Raw genomic sequence first — 16,515 nt, 5'->3', positions numbered from 1 at the left:
TGATCCTTATGGTATGACTTCTGAAAATGAAGCCATGCCGCCCATCCAACCCTGTTTTCTCGACGAGCAGGAGACGATTCCTGTGCCAAGGACCTATGCCTACGAGGGCCGCGTCCAGGGCTTCCCCCAGCCGATCGTTGGGTCGTACCAGGCCCTCGGTCTGAATGACAATAAATGCTACGATCGCTATGGGCGCTTTGGGCCTTACGGATACGGATACTCCTCGCGCTGGGGCGGTATTGGTGCTGGCATTGACGGTCTTCGGGAAGGTGTGCGCCGCCCTAAGAAGTTCATTGATTACAGCCGTGTGAACTGGGGACATGCTTCTCAGAGATGCTTGGAGAAAAATGGGAACAGATTCCAACTGCCACCTGGTGCAAATGCCAGATGGCGATCGCTAGATTCAGTAGCCCAGAGCGAGGGGAAGTTGAAAGGCCAAGCAGCTGGGCCGTCAAAGGACAAGTTGCCCCGATCGGCTGTGATGCTCCGAATCTGGCATGGTATCGAGTGGAAACAAGAGATGATTCTCCACATGCGAGCTATGATTGCTGAATTGTCATTGCTTTCGGGAGGCGAGTACCAGATCTTCTTTCTCATCAACGTCAAGGACGACACCATCCCAATCTGGGCCTCGGACGAGATTTATGATAAGATTCTGAAGGAGTCGCTGCCTGAAGAGTTCTGGGAAATGGGCGTTTTATGGTCGGAAAAGCAAATGGAGCTATTCTATTACGGCCTTGATGAAACAAAAGTCCTGGAGCGGAGCATCTATGGTGTCTATCGCTCCGCTCACTTTCCACTTCAATACTTTGCTCATACGCATCCCGAGTTCGAGTACTTCTGGAATTGGGAGATGGATATCCGCAACACTGGCAACTGGTATGAGGTCTTCGAGTCCCTACGCTCCTTTGCACGAAAACAGCCCCGAAAGGGACTTTGGGAACGAAATGAACGATTTTACATACCAAGTGTCCACGGCACGTGGAATGAATTTGTCGAGAAAGTAGAGGACTTGACTGAGAATCCGCCCTCCAACACGGAGCGGAAGCTGCCAGTCTGGGGCCGGAAGGCCATACCCGAGACTCCAACGTTTCCAGAGGAGCCTAAACCACCCTGCTCGTATGAGGACGATAATTATGAATGGGGTGTAGGCGAAGAGGCTGATCTGATTACTCTCAACCCTCTTTTCAACCCAGAAGATTCCGGCTGGGTCTTCACGGAGGATACCGCAGGTTATTACACGCGTCCATTGCCTCGACGCATTGCAATCATTACAGCTTCAAGATTAAGTCGCCGCTTGCTGACCATGATGCACAAAGAGACCAGCCAATTCAGGCACAGCATGTTCGATGAAATGTGGCCCGCATCGGTGGCTTTGCAGCACAGCCTGAAAGCTGTGTATGCGCCGCATCCTGTGTACATTGAGCGGGCCTGGCCTCCCAGCCAGGTAGAACAGACGTTCAACAGTGGACCCAACGGTGTATCTGGATCGTCGTACGATTCTCCTTTCAATGTTTTCAATGAACACAACTTCCGCGGCGTCACCTGGTACTATCATGCTGCCTTTCCGGGCAAGTTGTGGCGCCGCTGGTGGGGTTACACCGTCACTGCTGATACAGGGATTCAGGGCGGTGGCTTCGACGACGAGATCAATGGTGAGGGTCGCATGTGCTTACCTCCCATGCTTATGCATCCTATAAAAGACTTCGATCTAGGCCACAATTGAAGAGCAGATCATACTTGATATCCAATAGACCTTCAAGCACGGACTTGCACATCGTACATAATCATTGCCCTTAACCGAAGCTTGACGTACGACGAAATGCCAATTTACCGGGGGACTTTGTACCGTAGACTCCTTTCATAATTTCTTTGGCTGTAAGTCGAAGGATTTGTCTATGATCTTCATTCCTTCGCTGCGGGGGCGGGGCCCCGGTGTCATGATCAGCCGGAGCGTCCGTTTCTTCCGGTCCCTCCACATAAGCCGTTGTTAACGCTAGTGAAAGATTTCCAAGCAGAGCAATGACCCTTGCTGTTTGCCCCCTGATGACTGATTCATAAGCTACTACTAAGCTGTGATGTTTAAGTTGCCTGATGGCCCTCCAGAGAGTGTATATATGTTCTTAGTATATACGTTGCCCCAAAAGTATATCCCGCAGAACTTGAAATTATTTCTCCAGCCGTGCATACATAGGTACCAAAGGTCGACACTCCACAATCAAACCTGTTAATATGGCAAACTACGATAGATTGATGGACCTTTACGCAAAGCTCGACTCTGTCAGCCGCATCCTCCGCGGCGGAGTTCAGCTCCCTGGGGGATTTTTTCAGCGACGACTGTGCCAATAACCTCGACAGCATGCGCGAGTACGACGAACCGAGTATTGGCAAGCAAGCCACAGTTCAGAAATACAAGGAGAACCGCGAATTCCTCCACGTCTACGAACGCCGTGTTCTGTCTCACGCGACTTCTGCCGACGGGAGAAAGGTATTCTGCGAGATGGAGAACGCCGTGCATGTGTACGAGGAAATCCTGGACCCGTTTTACACGAGACGGCCGTTGCAGTCTTCGATGAGCAAGGACTCATCAAGCAATTGAGACAGTACAGTTGTCGGAAACACCTCGTGGAGTCATTCAGAAGTACACCGGCGAAGGGCCGTATGAAAACGTGCTGGAAACCCGCGGCCGAAAGGTTGGTAAGGGCTGCTGTGGCTAATTTGGGAGCTCCGAATGTCGGGAGAGTCAATGGTTCATATACATTCTTTACATCGGTACATACAAATTCAAGAGCCAGAACATTCAGAGCAAAGTCCACTCTCGCTTGAACGCCCTGCCAGTACGCCTAGCCCAGTAAGCCCATTAGGCAAAGGGGGAAAAACAAAAAAAAGAGAAAAAAAAAAAAAAAAGAAATAGTTACACAACAGTAATCAAAACCCCTAAACGCATACTCCGACCGGCCGTGGTTCGTGGAATGAGAAAGAGACGTATCATAGGAACACCTTCCGCGCATCTCGGGGATGACTTTCACTAGGGCAGTAGGGGCACTTGAAGCGGTTTCCTTTGCTGAGGCGGCGTAATGATTCTTCGGCAATGACATGTCCACAGGGAATCATCATAGGCGGGTTGTCATCTGTGGCTTGTTCTTTGGAGACCGGGCAAACAAAGATTGAATGAAACAGGTACGAAGGTGGGAGGGAGATTTCGACCTGCAGGCTGTGAGTAAAGATTACTTCCTTAGAAGGCAACATGCTGACTTACGGGTAGCTCATTCTCACTTGTCCACTCCGTACGTTTAGCTTTCATGATACTCTGGAGCTTGAGCAGTGTAGGCAGAGCAATCGCACCAGCAGTTGCGGCCACATAAAGAGGAGAATCCGCCGATAGACCCAGCAGAGAGCAGAACTCGCGCGTGAAGAACTGGGCCACATCGTCCCAGGCAGACGGGTTATTGAAGATGGACGCGTAAGGCGACCCTCTCATATTTGGGCAGAAGGCCATCGCGCCAACTAGCTGTTGGACCTCTCGGAGGTAGCGGGGACGAAGGCTTGAAACTCGCGGCGAGCGTATTCCAGCGCTGCATGCCAGTTACTGGTTCCTTGCTCGTGTGTCTCACCGTGAAAGAGCCAGACGAACTGTAGCCGGCACAGTTCGAACTCCAAGTTGCTGCCGCGAGCTTCCAGCGCAGCACGGTGGTCTCGGGACCATTCGATTGCGGGTTGCAGATTCCGGTTTTCTTTCATCTCGTGGAGGATGTAGTACATCGAGGCGAACTGCTGGCGAGTTGTCTCAGAGGGCTCCTCGTCCATTTCGAGCAAAGTGGCTGCTTTTTCGGGAGACTGGGAGGATGACTGGACAAATTCTAGGGATTTTTGTTTTGCGATTTCCTCCAGGAAGGTTGATGCGACCGAAAACTGCCCTTCGCGGAGAAGATGCATGGCGATGGCTCGGTTGATCAGAGGTTCCTGGGTGGAGAGAACATCATGATCAGTACTCGGGAGAGGCCGATCTTTGAATAGCTACAAATGCATGATTAGATCTGTTCGAGGTGACCGACGGTAGGGTACGCTGAATGCTTCGACATACCTTGTCGAGAGACTTGGTGTACTTATTCATCCCGCTGTGAGTTTCTTTCAGGGTATCATTGATTGATTCGAATGATGCCTTAACCGGGTTTTGCAATTTGGCAAGGGTGACCGCAGCCTGGTTGGGGTCTAAAGAAGGTAAAACATCAGATGAGTACAGTGGATGGCGGCGATGATAGCCCGGTCCATCGACCAGCTACCACAAGAATGGGCTTCTTCTCACCTGAGTGAATGGTGTCTCGTGCTGACTGCAAGATCTCGATGGTAGATTGCACATGCTTGATGCTCTGAGAGGCCTTAAGCCTCTTCAAGAGACGGCCATGCTCCTTCTGAACTGCTTCCATGACGACTGATAAGGCGGGGAATCAGTGCGGACTGAGAGATGAGCCCGCGCAAGTCATGTAGCAATAAGACAGGCAGGGCATGCAACTAAGTGTTTTACTGATATCAGGGCCACATCAACGAACTTTGAGGCCTGCACATCGAGAAAGTTATTCATACGTAGCTGTCGCGATCGCCGAGTGCGGATGTTGGGGTTGAAGCAGCTCCGGATGATCGCCGGCACATTACACCATACCCACGTGACTCCTTTACCCGCTCTTTTACCGTTACTGAGCCCCGTTGGTGCTTAAACTATCCATAGACATGGCTGTAGTACACATGGTAAGGAGAATATTCGTACTGATATCCTTCATAGGCACTTTTACGGGAGTAACGAGGGGAAATCAGTGCCTGAGCAGCGGAGCAGCAATAGGCAGCTCTGAATGGGGCCTACGCTAGGCTGCTCCGGGACTCCATGGATAATCAAAAATCCGACGGAACCCGCCATTAAGCGAACGAATCAGCGCATTGCATAGTCCCTGTCTCGCTTACGCTAGTGCCACTAGCGCCGTTTGAGTGGCCATAAATACATCCTCCCCCCCGCCGACTTTCCCTTTCTTTTTTCTTTCTTCTTCATCCTAGTGCACGGGTTTTACACGTATCAGTGAGGAGAGATCCGAGATCGTGTTTTTGCTAGTTGAAAACTACCAATTGACTGCTTCACCTGGTCTTTGTGATCGGGTGGGAATTTTTGAAATACCAAAACACAAGCCACCTTCTTTTCCCTGGCGCCTTGGCCAGGGAGAGATGTCGAGACGACGTTGCGTCTTGGAGACCCCGTCAGCTTGGCCTGGGGGCTATGTCTTTTCATTACTGTTGTTACCCTCGTGGTGGCCTGTAGAGAAGAGATTCTTTTACCATTCATTCCCCCGGGCTGACCGCGTCGCGCGACTGTTGTGGCTCTGCCCCCGGCTTTCCACGATGTGGTGGACGAGAGGATGTACACATGGGCCTCGGTCAACCTCCAGTGTGTCTTTTATGATGCTCGTAGCCTATAGTCTACTAATGTACGGAGTATCCATATGTGAAATGGGACCCTTAGCCCTTATCTCACGCCGTAGCGTCCCTTGTTGTGCTGCCTCTGCGGTATACAGTAGATCCTGAGATCCTCACCGCCTAGTGACGTCGTTCTTTCTGCAAGCTCGAGGAGCTTTCGCAAGCTATCGTGCCCTAGCAAGCTCTGAGACTTATTCTACTGCCTCTTGATAAGTCCTGAGTTTGCTTCAAAAGGCTGGGCCCACCATTTACGGTATTTCTGGTCACTCCCTAATCTAAGCAAAGGAAAAGAAAGGCGGCGCCTCCCTTTTTGGGCCGAGGCAGCACCGCAGCTGGCACAGCGCAGATGGTCTTCTCGATACTGTTCACTATCTGTTCTCTTGGGCTGTCTCTTCGAGGATCCTCTTCTCGTCCTGATCAAAATCAATCATGCAGAGCATCCCCCTCTGGGACCCCGGCAGCAGAGCGCCGCGACACTTCAAAAGCGTCCGACAGCCTCAAAGAAACCCCCTCCGACCCGCCCGAACGCATAGCGCCTCATGGTCATCAGAGGCTCGTCTTTGCAGATGTTGTCGCCTTGCGGTACCTCGAAGAAGACCCGTCCACCGATGTCCTTCACCGCCGCATACCTCTCCAAGGCTACGAAAGTTATATTGTAGAACAGTGGGCTTGCTCAAGGGTTCACCCAACCTTCATCATCTCGACCTACACGGGCGACCCCTCCCATTCCATCTTGGTAGGCGTTCTCAGCGTGCCAACAGATGAATCAACATGGTCTCCCCGTCTGCAGATGTACTTCGACGCTGTAAAACAATACCATGGTCGGAAGAAGGAGACGTCGTTGGGGACTATCATGGTGACGGATTTGAGTTCATTCCCGCCTTCCTTGACAGTAATACCCATCCCCCAAGGCGACATCAAGGCGCACAGGCTCGATTTCATTGTCAACGAGGATCTCAAGCGGCTTGGGTGCGCTGGGCGCGCGGGCCTCAAGCTCCAGCGCCCACCACCCGCGACGGAAGCAAAGTTCCACCAGCTCTACCGAACGAGCGAGCGGGTTGACCTGTACTATGCTGTGCCTGAGCTCGTGAAACAGTGTCAGATTGCCTTGATGGTTTTCGATAAGCTAGCCCCGGAATACGTTGATGGCCTCTTGTGCGACGTTACAGAAGGCGCGATCGGCGATTGGTGGGCAGATATTGGCACGGATCTCTACAACGTTGAGCCTAGTGATGGTATACTGGGCCCGACCAGTGTCGCTGCGCTTCTGGGAACTCTCCTCGGTGCTCGAAATCGACTCCATGCCTACGGCGCTCCGGTGGGGAAGGATGCTTTTGATATTGAGAACCTCAAGAGAGGGATCGGTGGGTTTCAAAAGGCGCAAAAGATGCCTCGAACAAGGCGGCTCGATCGGCGGACCTTGGATCGGTTGCATCGTGCTACAGCTAAAGCTGCGAACGCTGAAGGCTGGACTGATGCCGTGAAATCAACCATGGCGGAGCTCAGCGGACAGGGTGGCGAGATGGTCATGGGCATGGTCCGTGGTCGCGAAAAGGGTGGCATTGCTGATGTTGAGTCGCTGGATCTTGACAACTTCATCCAGTGCTGCTATGGTTCTAGAGCAAAGTGGCTGTGGCTTGGGAAATCGCGCAAAAGCACACGTGAACATGGCTTTGCAAGCCGCAATGGGTCTGACATGATGTTTACCACTGATGACCAGGGGGGGGTTTGTTTGGACTAGTCGCAAGAAACACTCTTCAGAAGACCTCCATGCCGAGAGGGTCCCTTCAGCGCTAGACCGTCAGTGGAAATTCCCCGAATCAGAGGAGCGAGATCATCGAAGGAAAGGTGTGAGCGAAAGAGTTTCGGATGCTCGCGCTGGTCTGGGTCGCTTCAAAGATGCAGTGGGACTCCGTTCCCACCACCACCACAAGCACTCACGGGAAGGCCCCGAGGTGACACATGATATTGCCTATCGCCCAGCGATGGAGAGTGACACAGAACAATCTATTTCCTTACAGCGGTCCGGCTCTGGCTTTCCATTCGAACATAGGGTAACGGACCTTGAAAGCCGGCCCGAGGACGAGCGGAGTAGTCAACCCCAGTCTGCTATAGCGGAATCGACTCCCGATGTCAAGCCTCCAGAGATCCATATTGATTCTGTGCCCACGCCTGGAGAAGTCGAGCCTCAGCCAGAGAATGCCAACCAGCTCCCGGTTCCTCAAGTACACACCTGGCCTGATGAAGAATCTGACTTAGAGAATATAAGGACCCGCTCTGAAGCTGGCTCAAGTGAGCCAGATCGGGATCGAGATGAGCCTGCAGTTGGTCTCGCGATGATGGCTCTACACCGAGCGCAGAGCTGTGAGGAGCTTCAGAAGGATAAAAGCGACGACCACTGGGACAACCGCTGCCCTCGACACTTGTCTTTCAGCAACGTGGAAGACGTGGTGCTTCGTTGGAAACAGCTGGGCGATAGACCAAAGTTGGAAGATACCGATAATCTTGAATCAGCAATAGCTCTGGAAGACATGCTGTCATCGGATGCGCGTATCTTCAGCTCAAGGTTCATGAGGCTGCGACAAAAGACTGTTCCATGGGTTGAGAGACAGGTCGATTGCGTGGAAGAAATCAATCAACTCTTTATACCACCGACATGAAGAACTCAATTCGGTCTACTTAGAGCGCTTTTCCGATTTCCAACGCCTGCGGGAGAGATCCAGCGACCTTCTCACCGACGAGCGTTCCTACCTTATTGATAGCGTGAAACGTGTCGAGTTGTTAGGCGCGAAGCTGGACTACGAACTCAATGTCCTCGAATCTAAAGTTGAAGACATGGAAGAAGGCTTGACTGACTTTGAACGTCACATCGTGAACGTTGAAAACAGGGTTAGTGGGCTTCTCAAAGGTGAAGAAGATCACAGCGTGTCCTGGATGACCTGGGTGCGACGATCGTTTGGGTTCCCTGGATGACTGGTACATTATAATTAATCGCCCTGTAATTACGCCTGTACGATATTGATCCTGCGCTCATATCTTTTGACTGATGTTTTTCCCATTTTCCCCTATTGTACATAGACCGGTGTTCCTCGCCTAATCCAGATGTGATGATATTAACTGTTCCATCACTCAACTTTCCCCCTCGTCCGGCATGAGATATCTCTTCACAATGGCATCTATCCATTGTAGCTAAGATGGCGTATTCGATCATACTCCCGTCCGTATCGCTTCTTGTAAATCCATGCAGTGCCGGCACTTTACATCATACCCATGCCACCCTGCTTGCTGGCGGCCTCACCCTGCATCTTTTCGCTGACCTTGACGTTGACATCGAAGAACTTTGAGACACACCGGTCGAGGCAGACAGACTCGCCCTTGTTGAGGTCACCCTCGCGGTAGTCGACGGGGATACACTTCTTGGTGCAGGACTCGGTCAAGCTAAGGAGTAGAGGGTCAACCCTTGGAATTTGTAGGTTTATACAGCCAGCGAATCCATGCGCAATGCTTCAAGATGCGACTTACCGGCTGAACATGTCGGAGATCATCTCGACTTCGGTCTCTGCGGCAGCAAGCTTTTGCTCCGAGGACATCTTGGGCTGGCCGAAAAGGAAAGACATTGTGGAGGAGATATGTGCTCAATATCAAGCTAGAAGCGCATGTCAATACTACTCCCGTGAGTACAGGGCCGGAAAGGGCGACTTACCGTTGGTAATCGATGGAGTGGTTGGTCGTCAGGGTCTGGAGGACTTTCTGGCTTTGGGAGGTTCGGAAGCTTTGGCCACCCGCACCGCGTCCGAGTTTTTCCACTTTTCCCGCTCGCGCTTTTTTTCCTCTCTTCCTTCCACTTTTCTCCCTCTCTTCCTTCCACTTTTCTCCCTCAAGCAATGTGAGCGGGGGGTTTTGTCTGCAAATGCATTCAATTCGCTCTGGGACGTGGTCTCGAGGACTGGAGAGTCTACTTTGCAGGTAAGCTTTGCATTTTACCCTCGGTCTTCTTCTTTTCTGCCTATTATGATGATTTTTCCTACCTGCTTCAGAACCGCTGCAGTTGATGCTTTCGGGCATATGAACGCACTGGAACTCTACCAATTCTGATCTTGCTCTCTCTTACTTGTCCTGCATATCTTATATTTGTGAGACAACCATTGCTAACTCGGCAATCTCAGTGCAGGCAGACAACTCCATTCACCTCGTATTTCTCCCTTACGGGCCTCACTAACCCAGCAGACTACTCGGTATGCTAGCTCTGCTTCATCACCAGAGAAGGCTTTCCAGGAGCGCCTCCTGGAAGTCAAGGCAGCTTGTCCCGAGCCCTATCCCCGACTGGCGGTAGACCAGCGCACCCTGAGCTGTGCCGAATTCCGGACTCAGTATGATGGATTGGCCAACAATGACTCTGTTGAAGAAATTGTTGTCGTCTCCGGTAGGTTTCCTGGCTTCCCTCGGTTGCCTTGCCTATGTACTTAGATTAGACTAGGTAGAATCCGTACCTACAGACTCGCTGGAAGCAAATTGATATTTTTCGATATCGTACAAGATGGACACAAAGTCCAGGTTATGTGCAACAAGCGTCAGCTCGAGAGTATAACGCCCGAAGAATTCAAAAGACTGTATCGCCTACTTCGTCGCGGAGATTCGTTCAGTAGGTTTTTTACTACTTGCAGGCTGGGAACGCCTTTCTAACAACGTTGCAGCTGTAACTGGTAAACCGCATCGTACCGGCCGCGGTGAGCTGACGATCAACGCAACCGAAGTCCCGAGATTGCTCTCGCCCTGTCTACACGATGTGCCTGTATACGACAGCTCGCATGAAACCTCGCCTTATCCTCGCCATGTCCAGTTTCTGACTGACCCCGCTGCGGCTGATATCATCCGAGCCCGGTCTTCATTGATCCAATATCTTCGCCAATTCTTCGTGAACAAGGAATTCATGGAGGTCAGTACCCCGATTATCGAATCCGTGGCTGGCGGTGCAATTGCCCGCCCGTTCTATACATCTGCCACAGAATTTCCCGAGCGCCAGCTATCGCTGCGTATTGCGCCAGAATTGTGGTTGAAGCGAATGGTTGTCGGTGGGTTTGACAAAATCTTTGAGATTGGGCCTTCGTTCCGGAATGAGGGTAGGTCACTATAGTCCCAGATGACACATGATACACCGGGACGAATAAACTAACAAAGCATAGGACTGGACAAGACCCATAATCCGGAGTTTACTACTTGTGAATTCTATCATGCCTATGCCAACTTGGAAGACCTGATGCGCATCACTGAAGATTTACTGAGCGGCATGGCCGCACACATCCAAGCCTTCAATAAGAATAATACTCTCCAACCTACCCAAGCCAACTTCACCGCACCGTTCCGCCGCATCGACTTCATCACTGGGATCGAAGAAGGCCTCCACCAGAAACTCCCTGACCTCTCCGCGCCAGATGCCCTCGATCAGATCCGCAGACTTTTCAATTCCCTATCTCTTCCCCTTCCGGCAAAAGCGACCCTCCCCCGCCTCCTCGATGAGCTATGTAGCATCTACGTCGAGCCTCAGTGTCAAGACCCTACCTTCATTATCAATCCACCCGAATGTCTTTCACCGCTGTCGAAATCCTTCACAAACCCCGCCAATGGACAACGCGTAGGAGCCCGGGGCGAACTCTTCATTGAAGGCAAGGAAGTCATCAATACCTACGAGGAGGAAAATTCGCCCTTTGAGCAGCGCCGCAAGTTCGAGGATCAACTGCGGTTCGGCAAAGACGTCGGTGAGCCGGGCGAGATTGACGAGAATTACCTCGAAGCTCTGCAGTGGGGCCTCCCCGCTACAGGTGGCTGGGGTTGCGGTATTGATCGTCTGGTCATGCTTTTCACAGGTGCTAAAAAGATTGCCGATGTGTTGCCCTTTGGTAATCTGAGGGCCGTGTCGAGACGGGCTGGTGGTAGCGAGTAGACTGAACAATACCCATTGTGTGTGTGTGTTTTTTCTTTTTTCTTTTTTTTTTTCCAAATTAACCTTTCGTCCCTGAGGCCCCGCTGTACGATAGATGTATCAACAATCCAACTCTCCGATGACAACTTGGCCTCCATGGGAGAATATAGAAATGTAACCTTGACTGATCGAGCCGCTGATAGCCGCTTATCAGCCGTTATGGGTGAACTTGAAGCGGGGGAAAAAACATGGATAAGTTTTCTACCCATCCATCATGAACGCCCACCAGGCCCCCGTGGCCCAACCAGTGACCGTGTCCTTCCGAGAGCTTGTAGCTGGTAAGGAATCATAGTTGTCATCAACGTCACGGTACAAACTAAAACAAAACCAGGCCCCTTCTCCCCCAACATTCTCACAGAAGCTTTCGGGCCCTCGTCCCTGGGCATCCTTGTCGTGTGCCAACTGCCTGAGAAGTTTGTCCACCTACGAAAGCGAGTTCTGTCCAGTGCATCTTATCTGGCAGCCCTATCCGAGGCCGAGCTCCGTAAGTCTCTGTGCTCCTTTGCCCGGGTTTCGAATAAGGGCTAATGCTTGATAGAATCTCTTGAAAGCCCCGAGTCCAAGTACCTTGTCGGCTGGTCCTGTGGCAAGGAAACCTTGAAATCAGGGCAATTCGACACCCTCAAGGGCTCTTACTACGTCAATTGCGCCTTCCACCAAGATTCATCCTTGGACAGTGCCCCCGCAGACGGCTTCCCCGATCTGCCACAATACACAGCCCCAAACATCTGGCCGCCTTCAGACCGGCTCCCCGGATTTCGCAGCGATATCGAGGAGCTCTGCTCTCTGATCATCCAGGTAGCTACGCTTGTTGCCAATGCCTGCGATCGCTATGCCGAGAACAACATCGAAGGCTACACGCCCTTTTACCTCCGGCACGTGGTCGAGACAAGCTTCACCACAAAAGCGCGTCTTCTGCACTACTTTCCCTCCGAAAACGACACCGAGGAGAATGCCAGCGACGATGACTGGTGCGCTACGCACGTTGATCACGGCTGCTTGACCGGTCTCACGTCCGCCATGTTCCTCGACGAAGCTGCCACCCCGCCCGTCCTCGGTGCCTCTGCGGACTCGCTCCCTCCCTCGCTGAACTTCCAGAGTCTCCCGACCCGGCAGCTGGTCTATACATCGAGTCCCGCACGGGGGAAATTGTCAAGGTCAATATTCCTAAAGACTGCCTCGCTTTCCAGACCGGGAAGGCGCTGGAGTTGATTACCCGGGGTAAGTTTCGGGCGGTTCCTCATTTTGTGAAGGGCGCTCGGCGCACTGGTCGGGGGAGCCGGATTGCGCGGAATACGCTGGCGGTGTTTACGCAGCCGAATCTGGGCGAGGAGGTTGAGCCTGGCTTGACGTTTGGGGAGTTTGCGAGGGCGACTGTGCAGAAGAATTACTAGTTGTCATGGTTTATTATTGAGCCGAACTGCTCGGAAATGCTCCTTTTCGAGTATAGCGAGGCCATAGTCCCTGTTCGAGGTTGGCATCTTTAGTATCCTAAGCTGCTCGTCTAGTAAGAGGGAGAGAAGAGTCCCTGGGGTGCTCTGTCTCCCAATATGAGGATTACTATTGCGAATTTGAATATTGGGCTTCATTACTTTCAGCTGGAAATCCCTGATATGACGACCATCCATACATTTGAGCGAACACTCATACTTCGAGTCGATATACGTCTGTGTTTCCGTTTGTTACTTATCGAGCCCCGCGGTATTCGTGTGCGGGCCAACGCCGCGGGCCGCGGGATTCTGACAAGCAGCCACCAGTCGATATAAAGTGTTCATTTATCCTCCGGAAATAACGCTTCCTTTCCATGCTTCATAGTTGTAGCCCTTAAACGAGTGTAAACCGCTTATCCTACTTGCAATGGATCCAGAACATCATAGCAAGATTGTCATCGTGGGGTATGAACTTCCCAACTCCAAATTGTCACGACGCAGGCCTTAACAAGTCCAAGGGCGGGGATCATTGGGCTAGATGTTGCATTGGTTCTAGCAGAGAAAGGGTTGGGCCGATCTGTTACCGTCGTGGCAGAGTATCTTCCTGGCGATACTGCTTCCACCTACACTTCTCCGTGGTGAGTGCCTCGTTTTCAAAGACAATCCCAGAAGCTAATTATCCCACAGGGCCGGGTGCAACTTCTCTGCGCTGTCTGCCAGCGATGAAAAGGCTCTTAGATGGGACCGACTTGGATATTTCCATCTGAAGAAACTCGCGAGCGAGAAATCCGCCGAGTCCTTCGTGTCTCACACTCCGTCGACGGAAATGTGGGATGATACTCCTCCTTATGAGAAGATCAGGGACATGTCAGCGTACCTCGAAGATGTAAGACCAACTTGATATGCCGTGGGTAACCTGCTGATGCTTTATAGTTCAAACTTTTACCATCTAAAGTCCTCCCTGATGGAGTGAAATTCGGCGTCTCATTTTCAACAGTCACGATCAATGCACCGAAACATCTGGAATATCTCTACAAACGACTCAGAGATGAGTTCGGCATCACATTTATCCAGCAGAAGATTCCAAATGTCCAGTCTGCATTCAAGAGTCCATCAACGGTGGCCGTGTTCAACTGCACCGGCGTCGCGGCGGGAACGCTGGCCGGCGTTCAAGACAGCAAATGCTATCCGACCCGAGGCCAGGTCGTACTAGCCAGAGCACCTTGGGTACATCAGAATACCATGAGGCACGGAAGGGACTATGAGACGTACGTCATTCCTCGGCCTGGTTCGAATGGGAATGTCATTCTGGGGGGATACATGGAGAAGGGAGACAGGTACGTAGACCCAGGGGCAGAATATTCTGAATACGGACGCTGAGGAGTTCGCAGTAAAACAAGCACCAGCGGCAGACAAACAGAGTCGATTCTGAAACGGACAAAAGAGCTGAGCGCGGAGCTCAACCAGGACGAGCCCGAAGTCCTGGCTGCATTTGCGGGGCTGAGGCCGTCGAGGAAGGAGGAACCCGAGTCGAGCGCGAAGAAGTCCAGATTGGTGGGAAAAGGCGAGTCATTGTTCACAACTATGGAGCTGGTGGAGCTGGATTCCAAGCTGGATACGGCATGGCCGTTGATGCGGTGGGAAGCATCGAGGATATTCTGCGGACGATTACTGAGAATCCTCGTTCGTGTTTGTAGATTACGGGCTGGAATATCGGTTTCAATGTTTAATTTTGGTTCGAGTCTTCATATAGAAGAGCCATATAGACGAGACTTTGTTTTATTATTTGCAGCCATCTCTGTGAAGGGCTAAAGCAAGACTTGATTCAATCTGTACCAGGCCACGAACTGTGTTCGATAAACTTAAGGAAAGGAGTTCAATGCGCCGGTCCTCCGCTATTAGTAGGCCAAGGTCACGTGTCCTACGTGATCAACACCGGGCCCTGGCCCGTGATAGTTTCCACCTAGGTAACAGATTTTCTATCCCACGTCTTTTTGGATAGGACAGTGGGGCCCATCTTAGAAAGAGAGTTTCACGAGGGGGCTAGCGTGCGTTTTATTGAGGTGCCTTGTGCTCAGGTTGTGCTCAGTGAGCTAGTCCGAGCGCTCAGTGAGTGGATCAGTGGGCTTACATAATGCTCACTGGGCCGACCTTCAGGCAGGGGCGTGCTCAGATCTACTCAGAGAGCATAAAGCGGCGCTCAGTGCGCCCGAAAGCGGAAAGAGGAAGCCAAGCCATGGCATAGGAAATCTGTTACCTAGGTAGCTATACGTAACATTTTTTCTATACCAGGGGCTTTCCTATCTTAGCTGCTGCCGCTTTTATGAGGGCGCTCAGAGTCAGCATCGCTGAGTAGATTTCAGTCCGGGATTCAGACTCAGTGAGCTCCAGTGAGCACTCAGTGATTCCGATTGGCGGCCCACTGTCATCACTGATTACTCAGGTGCCTTTCATAACTGTGAGCTAGATTCGAGTAGCTTCAACTACTGGAATCGAGCAGGTGGCGGCCAAATCCCATCTTGTTCCTCTCTATATTTCCTATTGGCGGCGACATGCAATTTGGTCAGCTCCGAGGCATGCCGATGGAGCTTCCGTCTCGCCTCGCCCTGGGAGATCGCGCTGAAGTGTAGACCATGATAAACAGCTATTCTGATCAGGGATTTATATTCTGGAAGACGATCTCCTTCCTCTTCTGTTTTCGGATAAAATACCACAAGACCGAAATAAGCATCTGCTTCACTAGACCCCTGACCACCAGGACCAGAATTATATACTGAAGCTGAACTAGATTGCAGTATATGTTCCTGCCAAGGAACCCCGAAGATTCCTGATATCATTATCACTATTGCTACAATTGATGGCTTTGGTAACTAGCTCGCCCATGGATAAGCCGCAGGCATCTCGACAGAAAATATCCTCCTCGTCTAGTGGACAACGGTAGATGATAGGTCGGCGTTCTTGATCAGTTAGTGAGGAGGGGTTAGATATAGCGCGGTTGTCGAGGGTGCGTGTCGACTCATCCAGGACTAAGGGGGTTCTATCTGCGCTTAGGCTGAAAGGGCTGGTATTTCCGGCATCGATAGGAAACGACATGTTGATAAGTATGTGATTATCAGAAAGAAGAGGATGATTGTGTGTAGGAACTTAGGAGTAACAGAGTTCGACTGCGCTCGCAGGGTTAACACGTGACAGTATAGCAAAATACGATGGCAAAATCCTCGGATTCTGACGTAACACGTAATCCTGCCTTCCAGATAACTAGTTACTCCACCCCGAGCGACTAAGCAGGGAGATGAGTCTTGGCTTGGTCAACTGGCTCGAAACTTGCTGAGGTTTACGATCGGAGAGATCGAATGCCCAGCGGGAGAGGGGGTTACATAGTGTACTGCGTAGTCGTCGTGGTAATCGACCAGTCCCAGTCCCGGCTTGGCTTGGCTCGAACGAAATATGTTTTAATCGTCGAGCCTGTTTCTTGGTGCCTGCTGCATCGCCTCGCTGCGAAGATGTATACTGATGTGGTGCGATGCTGCGCCTTGGAAGCCTACATCACCTTGCGCAGAGCCAAGACCCTGTGCTGATCTGTCAGAGGTGATTTGAGATCAGTCTCAGGATCGTTCCCTGCTATATGCTTTACAATTGAGATGC

General features: G+C 51.6%; 8 protein-coding genes across 8 annotated transcripts; 6 read left to right on the top strand and 2 right to left on the bottom strand.

Annotated features, from left to right (window-relative positions):
* Nucleotides 1–34: 34 nt before the first annotated feature.
* Nucleotides 35–1,726, top strand: N7468_000961 (DUF3405 domain-containing protein; the record flags this gene model as incomplete). Its single annotated transcript, XM_058470258.1, has 1 exon — nt 35–1,726. The coding sequence occupies one exon, from the start codon at nt 35–37 to the stop codon at nt 1,724–1,726; it is 1,692 nt and encodes a 563-aa protein (XP_058333399.1).
* A 633-nt stretch (nt 1,727–2,359) lies between these two features.
* Nucleotides 2,360–2,599, top strand: N7468_000960 (uncharacterized protein; the record flags this gene model as incomplete). The annotated part of the gene is made up of 1 exon (XM_058470257.1): nt 2,360–2,599. One exon carries the CDS (start codon nt 2,360–2,362, stop codon nt 2,597–2,599), a length of 240 nt encoding a protein of 79 aa, XP_058333398.1.
* A 389-nt stretch (nt 2,600–2,988) lies between these two features.
* N7468_000959 (ubiquitin-protein ligase RMD5) lies at nt 2,989–4,427 on the bottom strand (the record flags this gene model as incomplete). Its single annotated transcript, XM_058470256.1, has 5 exons — nt 2,989–3,207; nt 3,260–3,575; nt 3,635–4,017; nt 4,085–4,212; nt 4,307–4,427. The coding sequence occupies 5 exons, from the start codon at nt 4,425–4,427 to the stop codon at nt 2,989–2,991; spliced, it is 1,167 nt and encodes a 388-aa protein (XP_058333397.1).
* A 1,379-nt stretch (nt 4,428–5,806) lies between these two features.
* N7468_000958 (putative Sin3 complex subunit (Stb2)) lies at nt 5,807–8,433 on the top strand (the record flags this gene model as incomplete). The annotated part of the gene is made up of 3 exons (XM_058470255.1): nt 5,807–7,149; nt 7,181–8,072; nt 8,146–8,433. 3 exons carry the CDS (start codon nt 5,807–5,809, stop codon nt 8,431–8,433), a joined length of 2,523 nt encoding a protein of 840 aa, XP_058333396.1.
* Nucleotides 8,434–8,717: 284 nt separating this feature from the next.
* N7468_000957 (Tim10/DDP family zinc finger protein) lies at nt 8,718–9,077 on the bottom strand (the record flags this gene model as incomplete). Its single annotated transcript, XM_058470254.1, has 2 exons — nt 8,718–8,919; nt 8,983–9,077. The coding sequence occupies 2 exons, from the start codon at nt 9,075–9,077 to the stop codon at nt 8,718–8,720; spliced, it is 297 nt and encodes a 98-aa protein (XP_058333395.1).
* Nucleotides 9,078–9,370: 293 nt separating this feature from the next.
* On the top strand, nt 9,371–11,401 carry N7468_000956 (uncharacterized protein; the record flags this gene model as incomplete). Its single annotated transcript, XM_058470253.1, has 4 exons — nt 9,371–9,426; nt 9,636–9,883; nt 10,068–10,580; nt 10,644–11,401. The coding sequence occupies 4 exons, from the start codon at nt 9,371–9,373 to the stop codon at nt 11,399–11,401; spliced, it is 1,575 nt and encodes a 524-aa protein (XP_058333394.1).
* A 253-nt stretch (nt 11,402–11,654) lies between these two features.
* N7468_000955 (uncharacterized protein) lies at nt 11,655–12,834 on the top strand (the record flags this gene model as incomplete). Its single annotated transcript, XM_058470252.1, has 4 exons — nt 11,655–11,718; nt 11,772–11,924; nt 11,979–12,497; nt 12,539–12,834. 4 exons carry the CDS (start codon nt 11,655–11,657, stop codon nt 12,832–12,834), a joined length of 1,032 nt encoding a protein of 343 aa, XP_058333393.1.
* A 463-nt stretch (nt 12,835–13,297) lies between these two features.
* N7468_000954 (FAD-dependent oxidoreductase) lies at nt 13,298–14,567 on the top strand (the record flags this gene model as incomplete). The annotated part of the gene is made up of 5 exons (XM_058470251.1): nt 13,298–13,335; nt 13,389–13,508; nt 13,558–13,756; nt 13,804–14,207; nt 14,315–14,567. The coding sequence occupies 5 exons, from the start codon at nt 13,298–13,300 to the stop codon at nt 14,565–14,567; spliced, it is 1,014 nt and encodes a 337-aa protein (XP_058333392.1).
* Nucleotides 14,568–16,515: the final 1,948 nt, after the last annotated feature.

Source organism: Penicillium chermesinum (genome assembly GCF_028974085.1).
Source record: "Penicillium chermesinum strain IBT 19713 chromosome Unknown utg000002l:1.0-5270490.0:1.0-5274688.0, whole genome shotgun sequence".
In the NCBI taxonomy this organism is placed as follows: Eukaryota; Fungi; Ascomycota; class Eurotiomycetes; order Eurotiales; family Aspergillaceae; genus Penicillium; species Penicillium chermesinum.
Note: the sequence above shows the minus strand (reverse complement) of the source record. Positions and strands in the feature narration are given on the sequence as shown.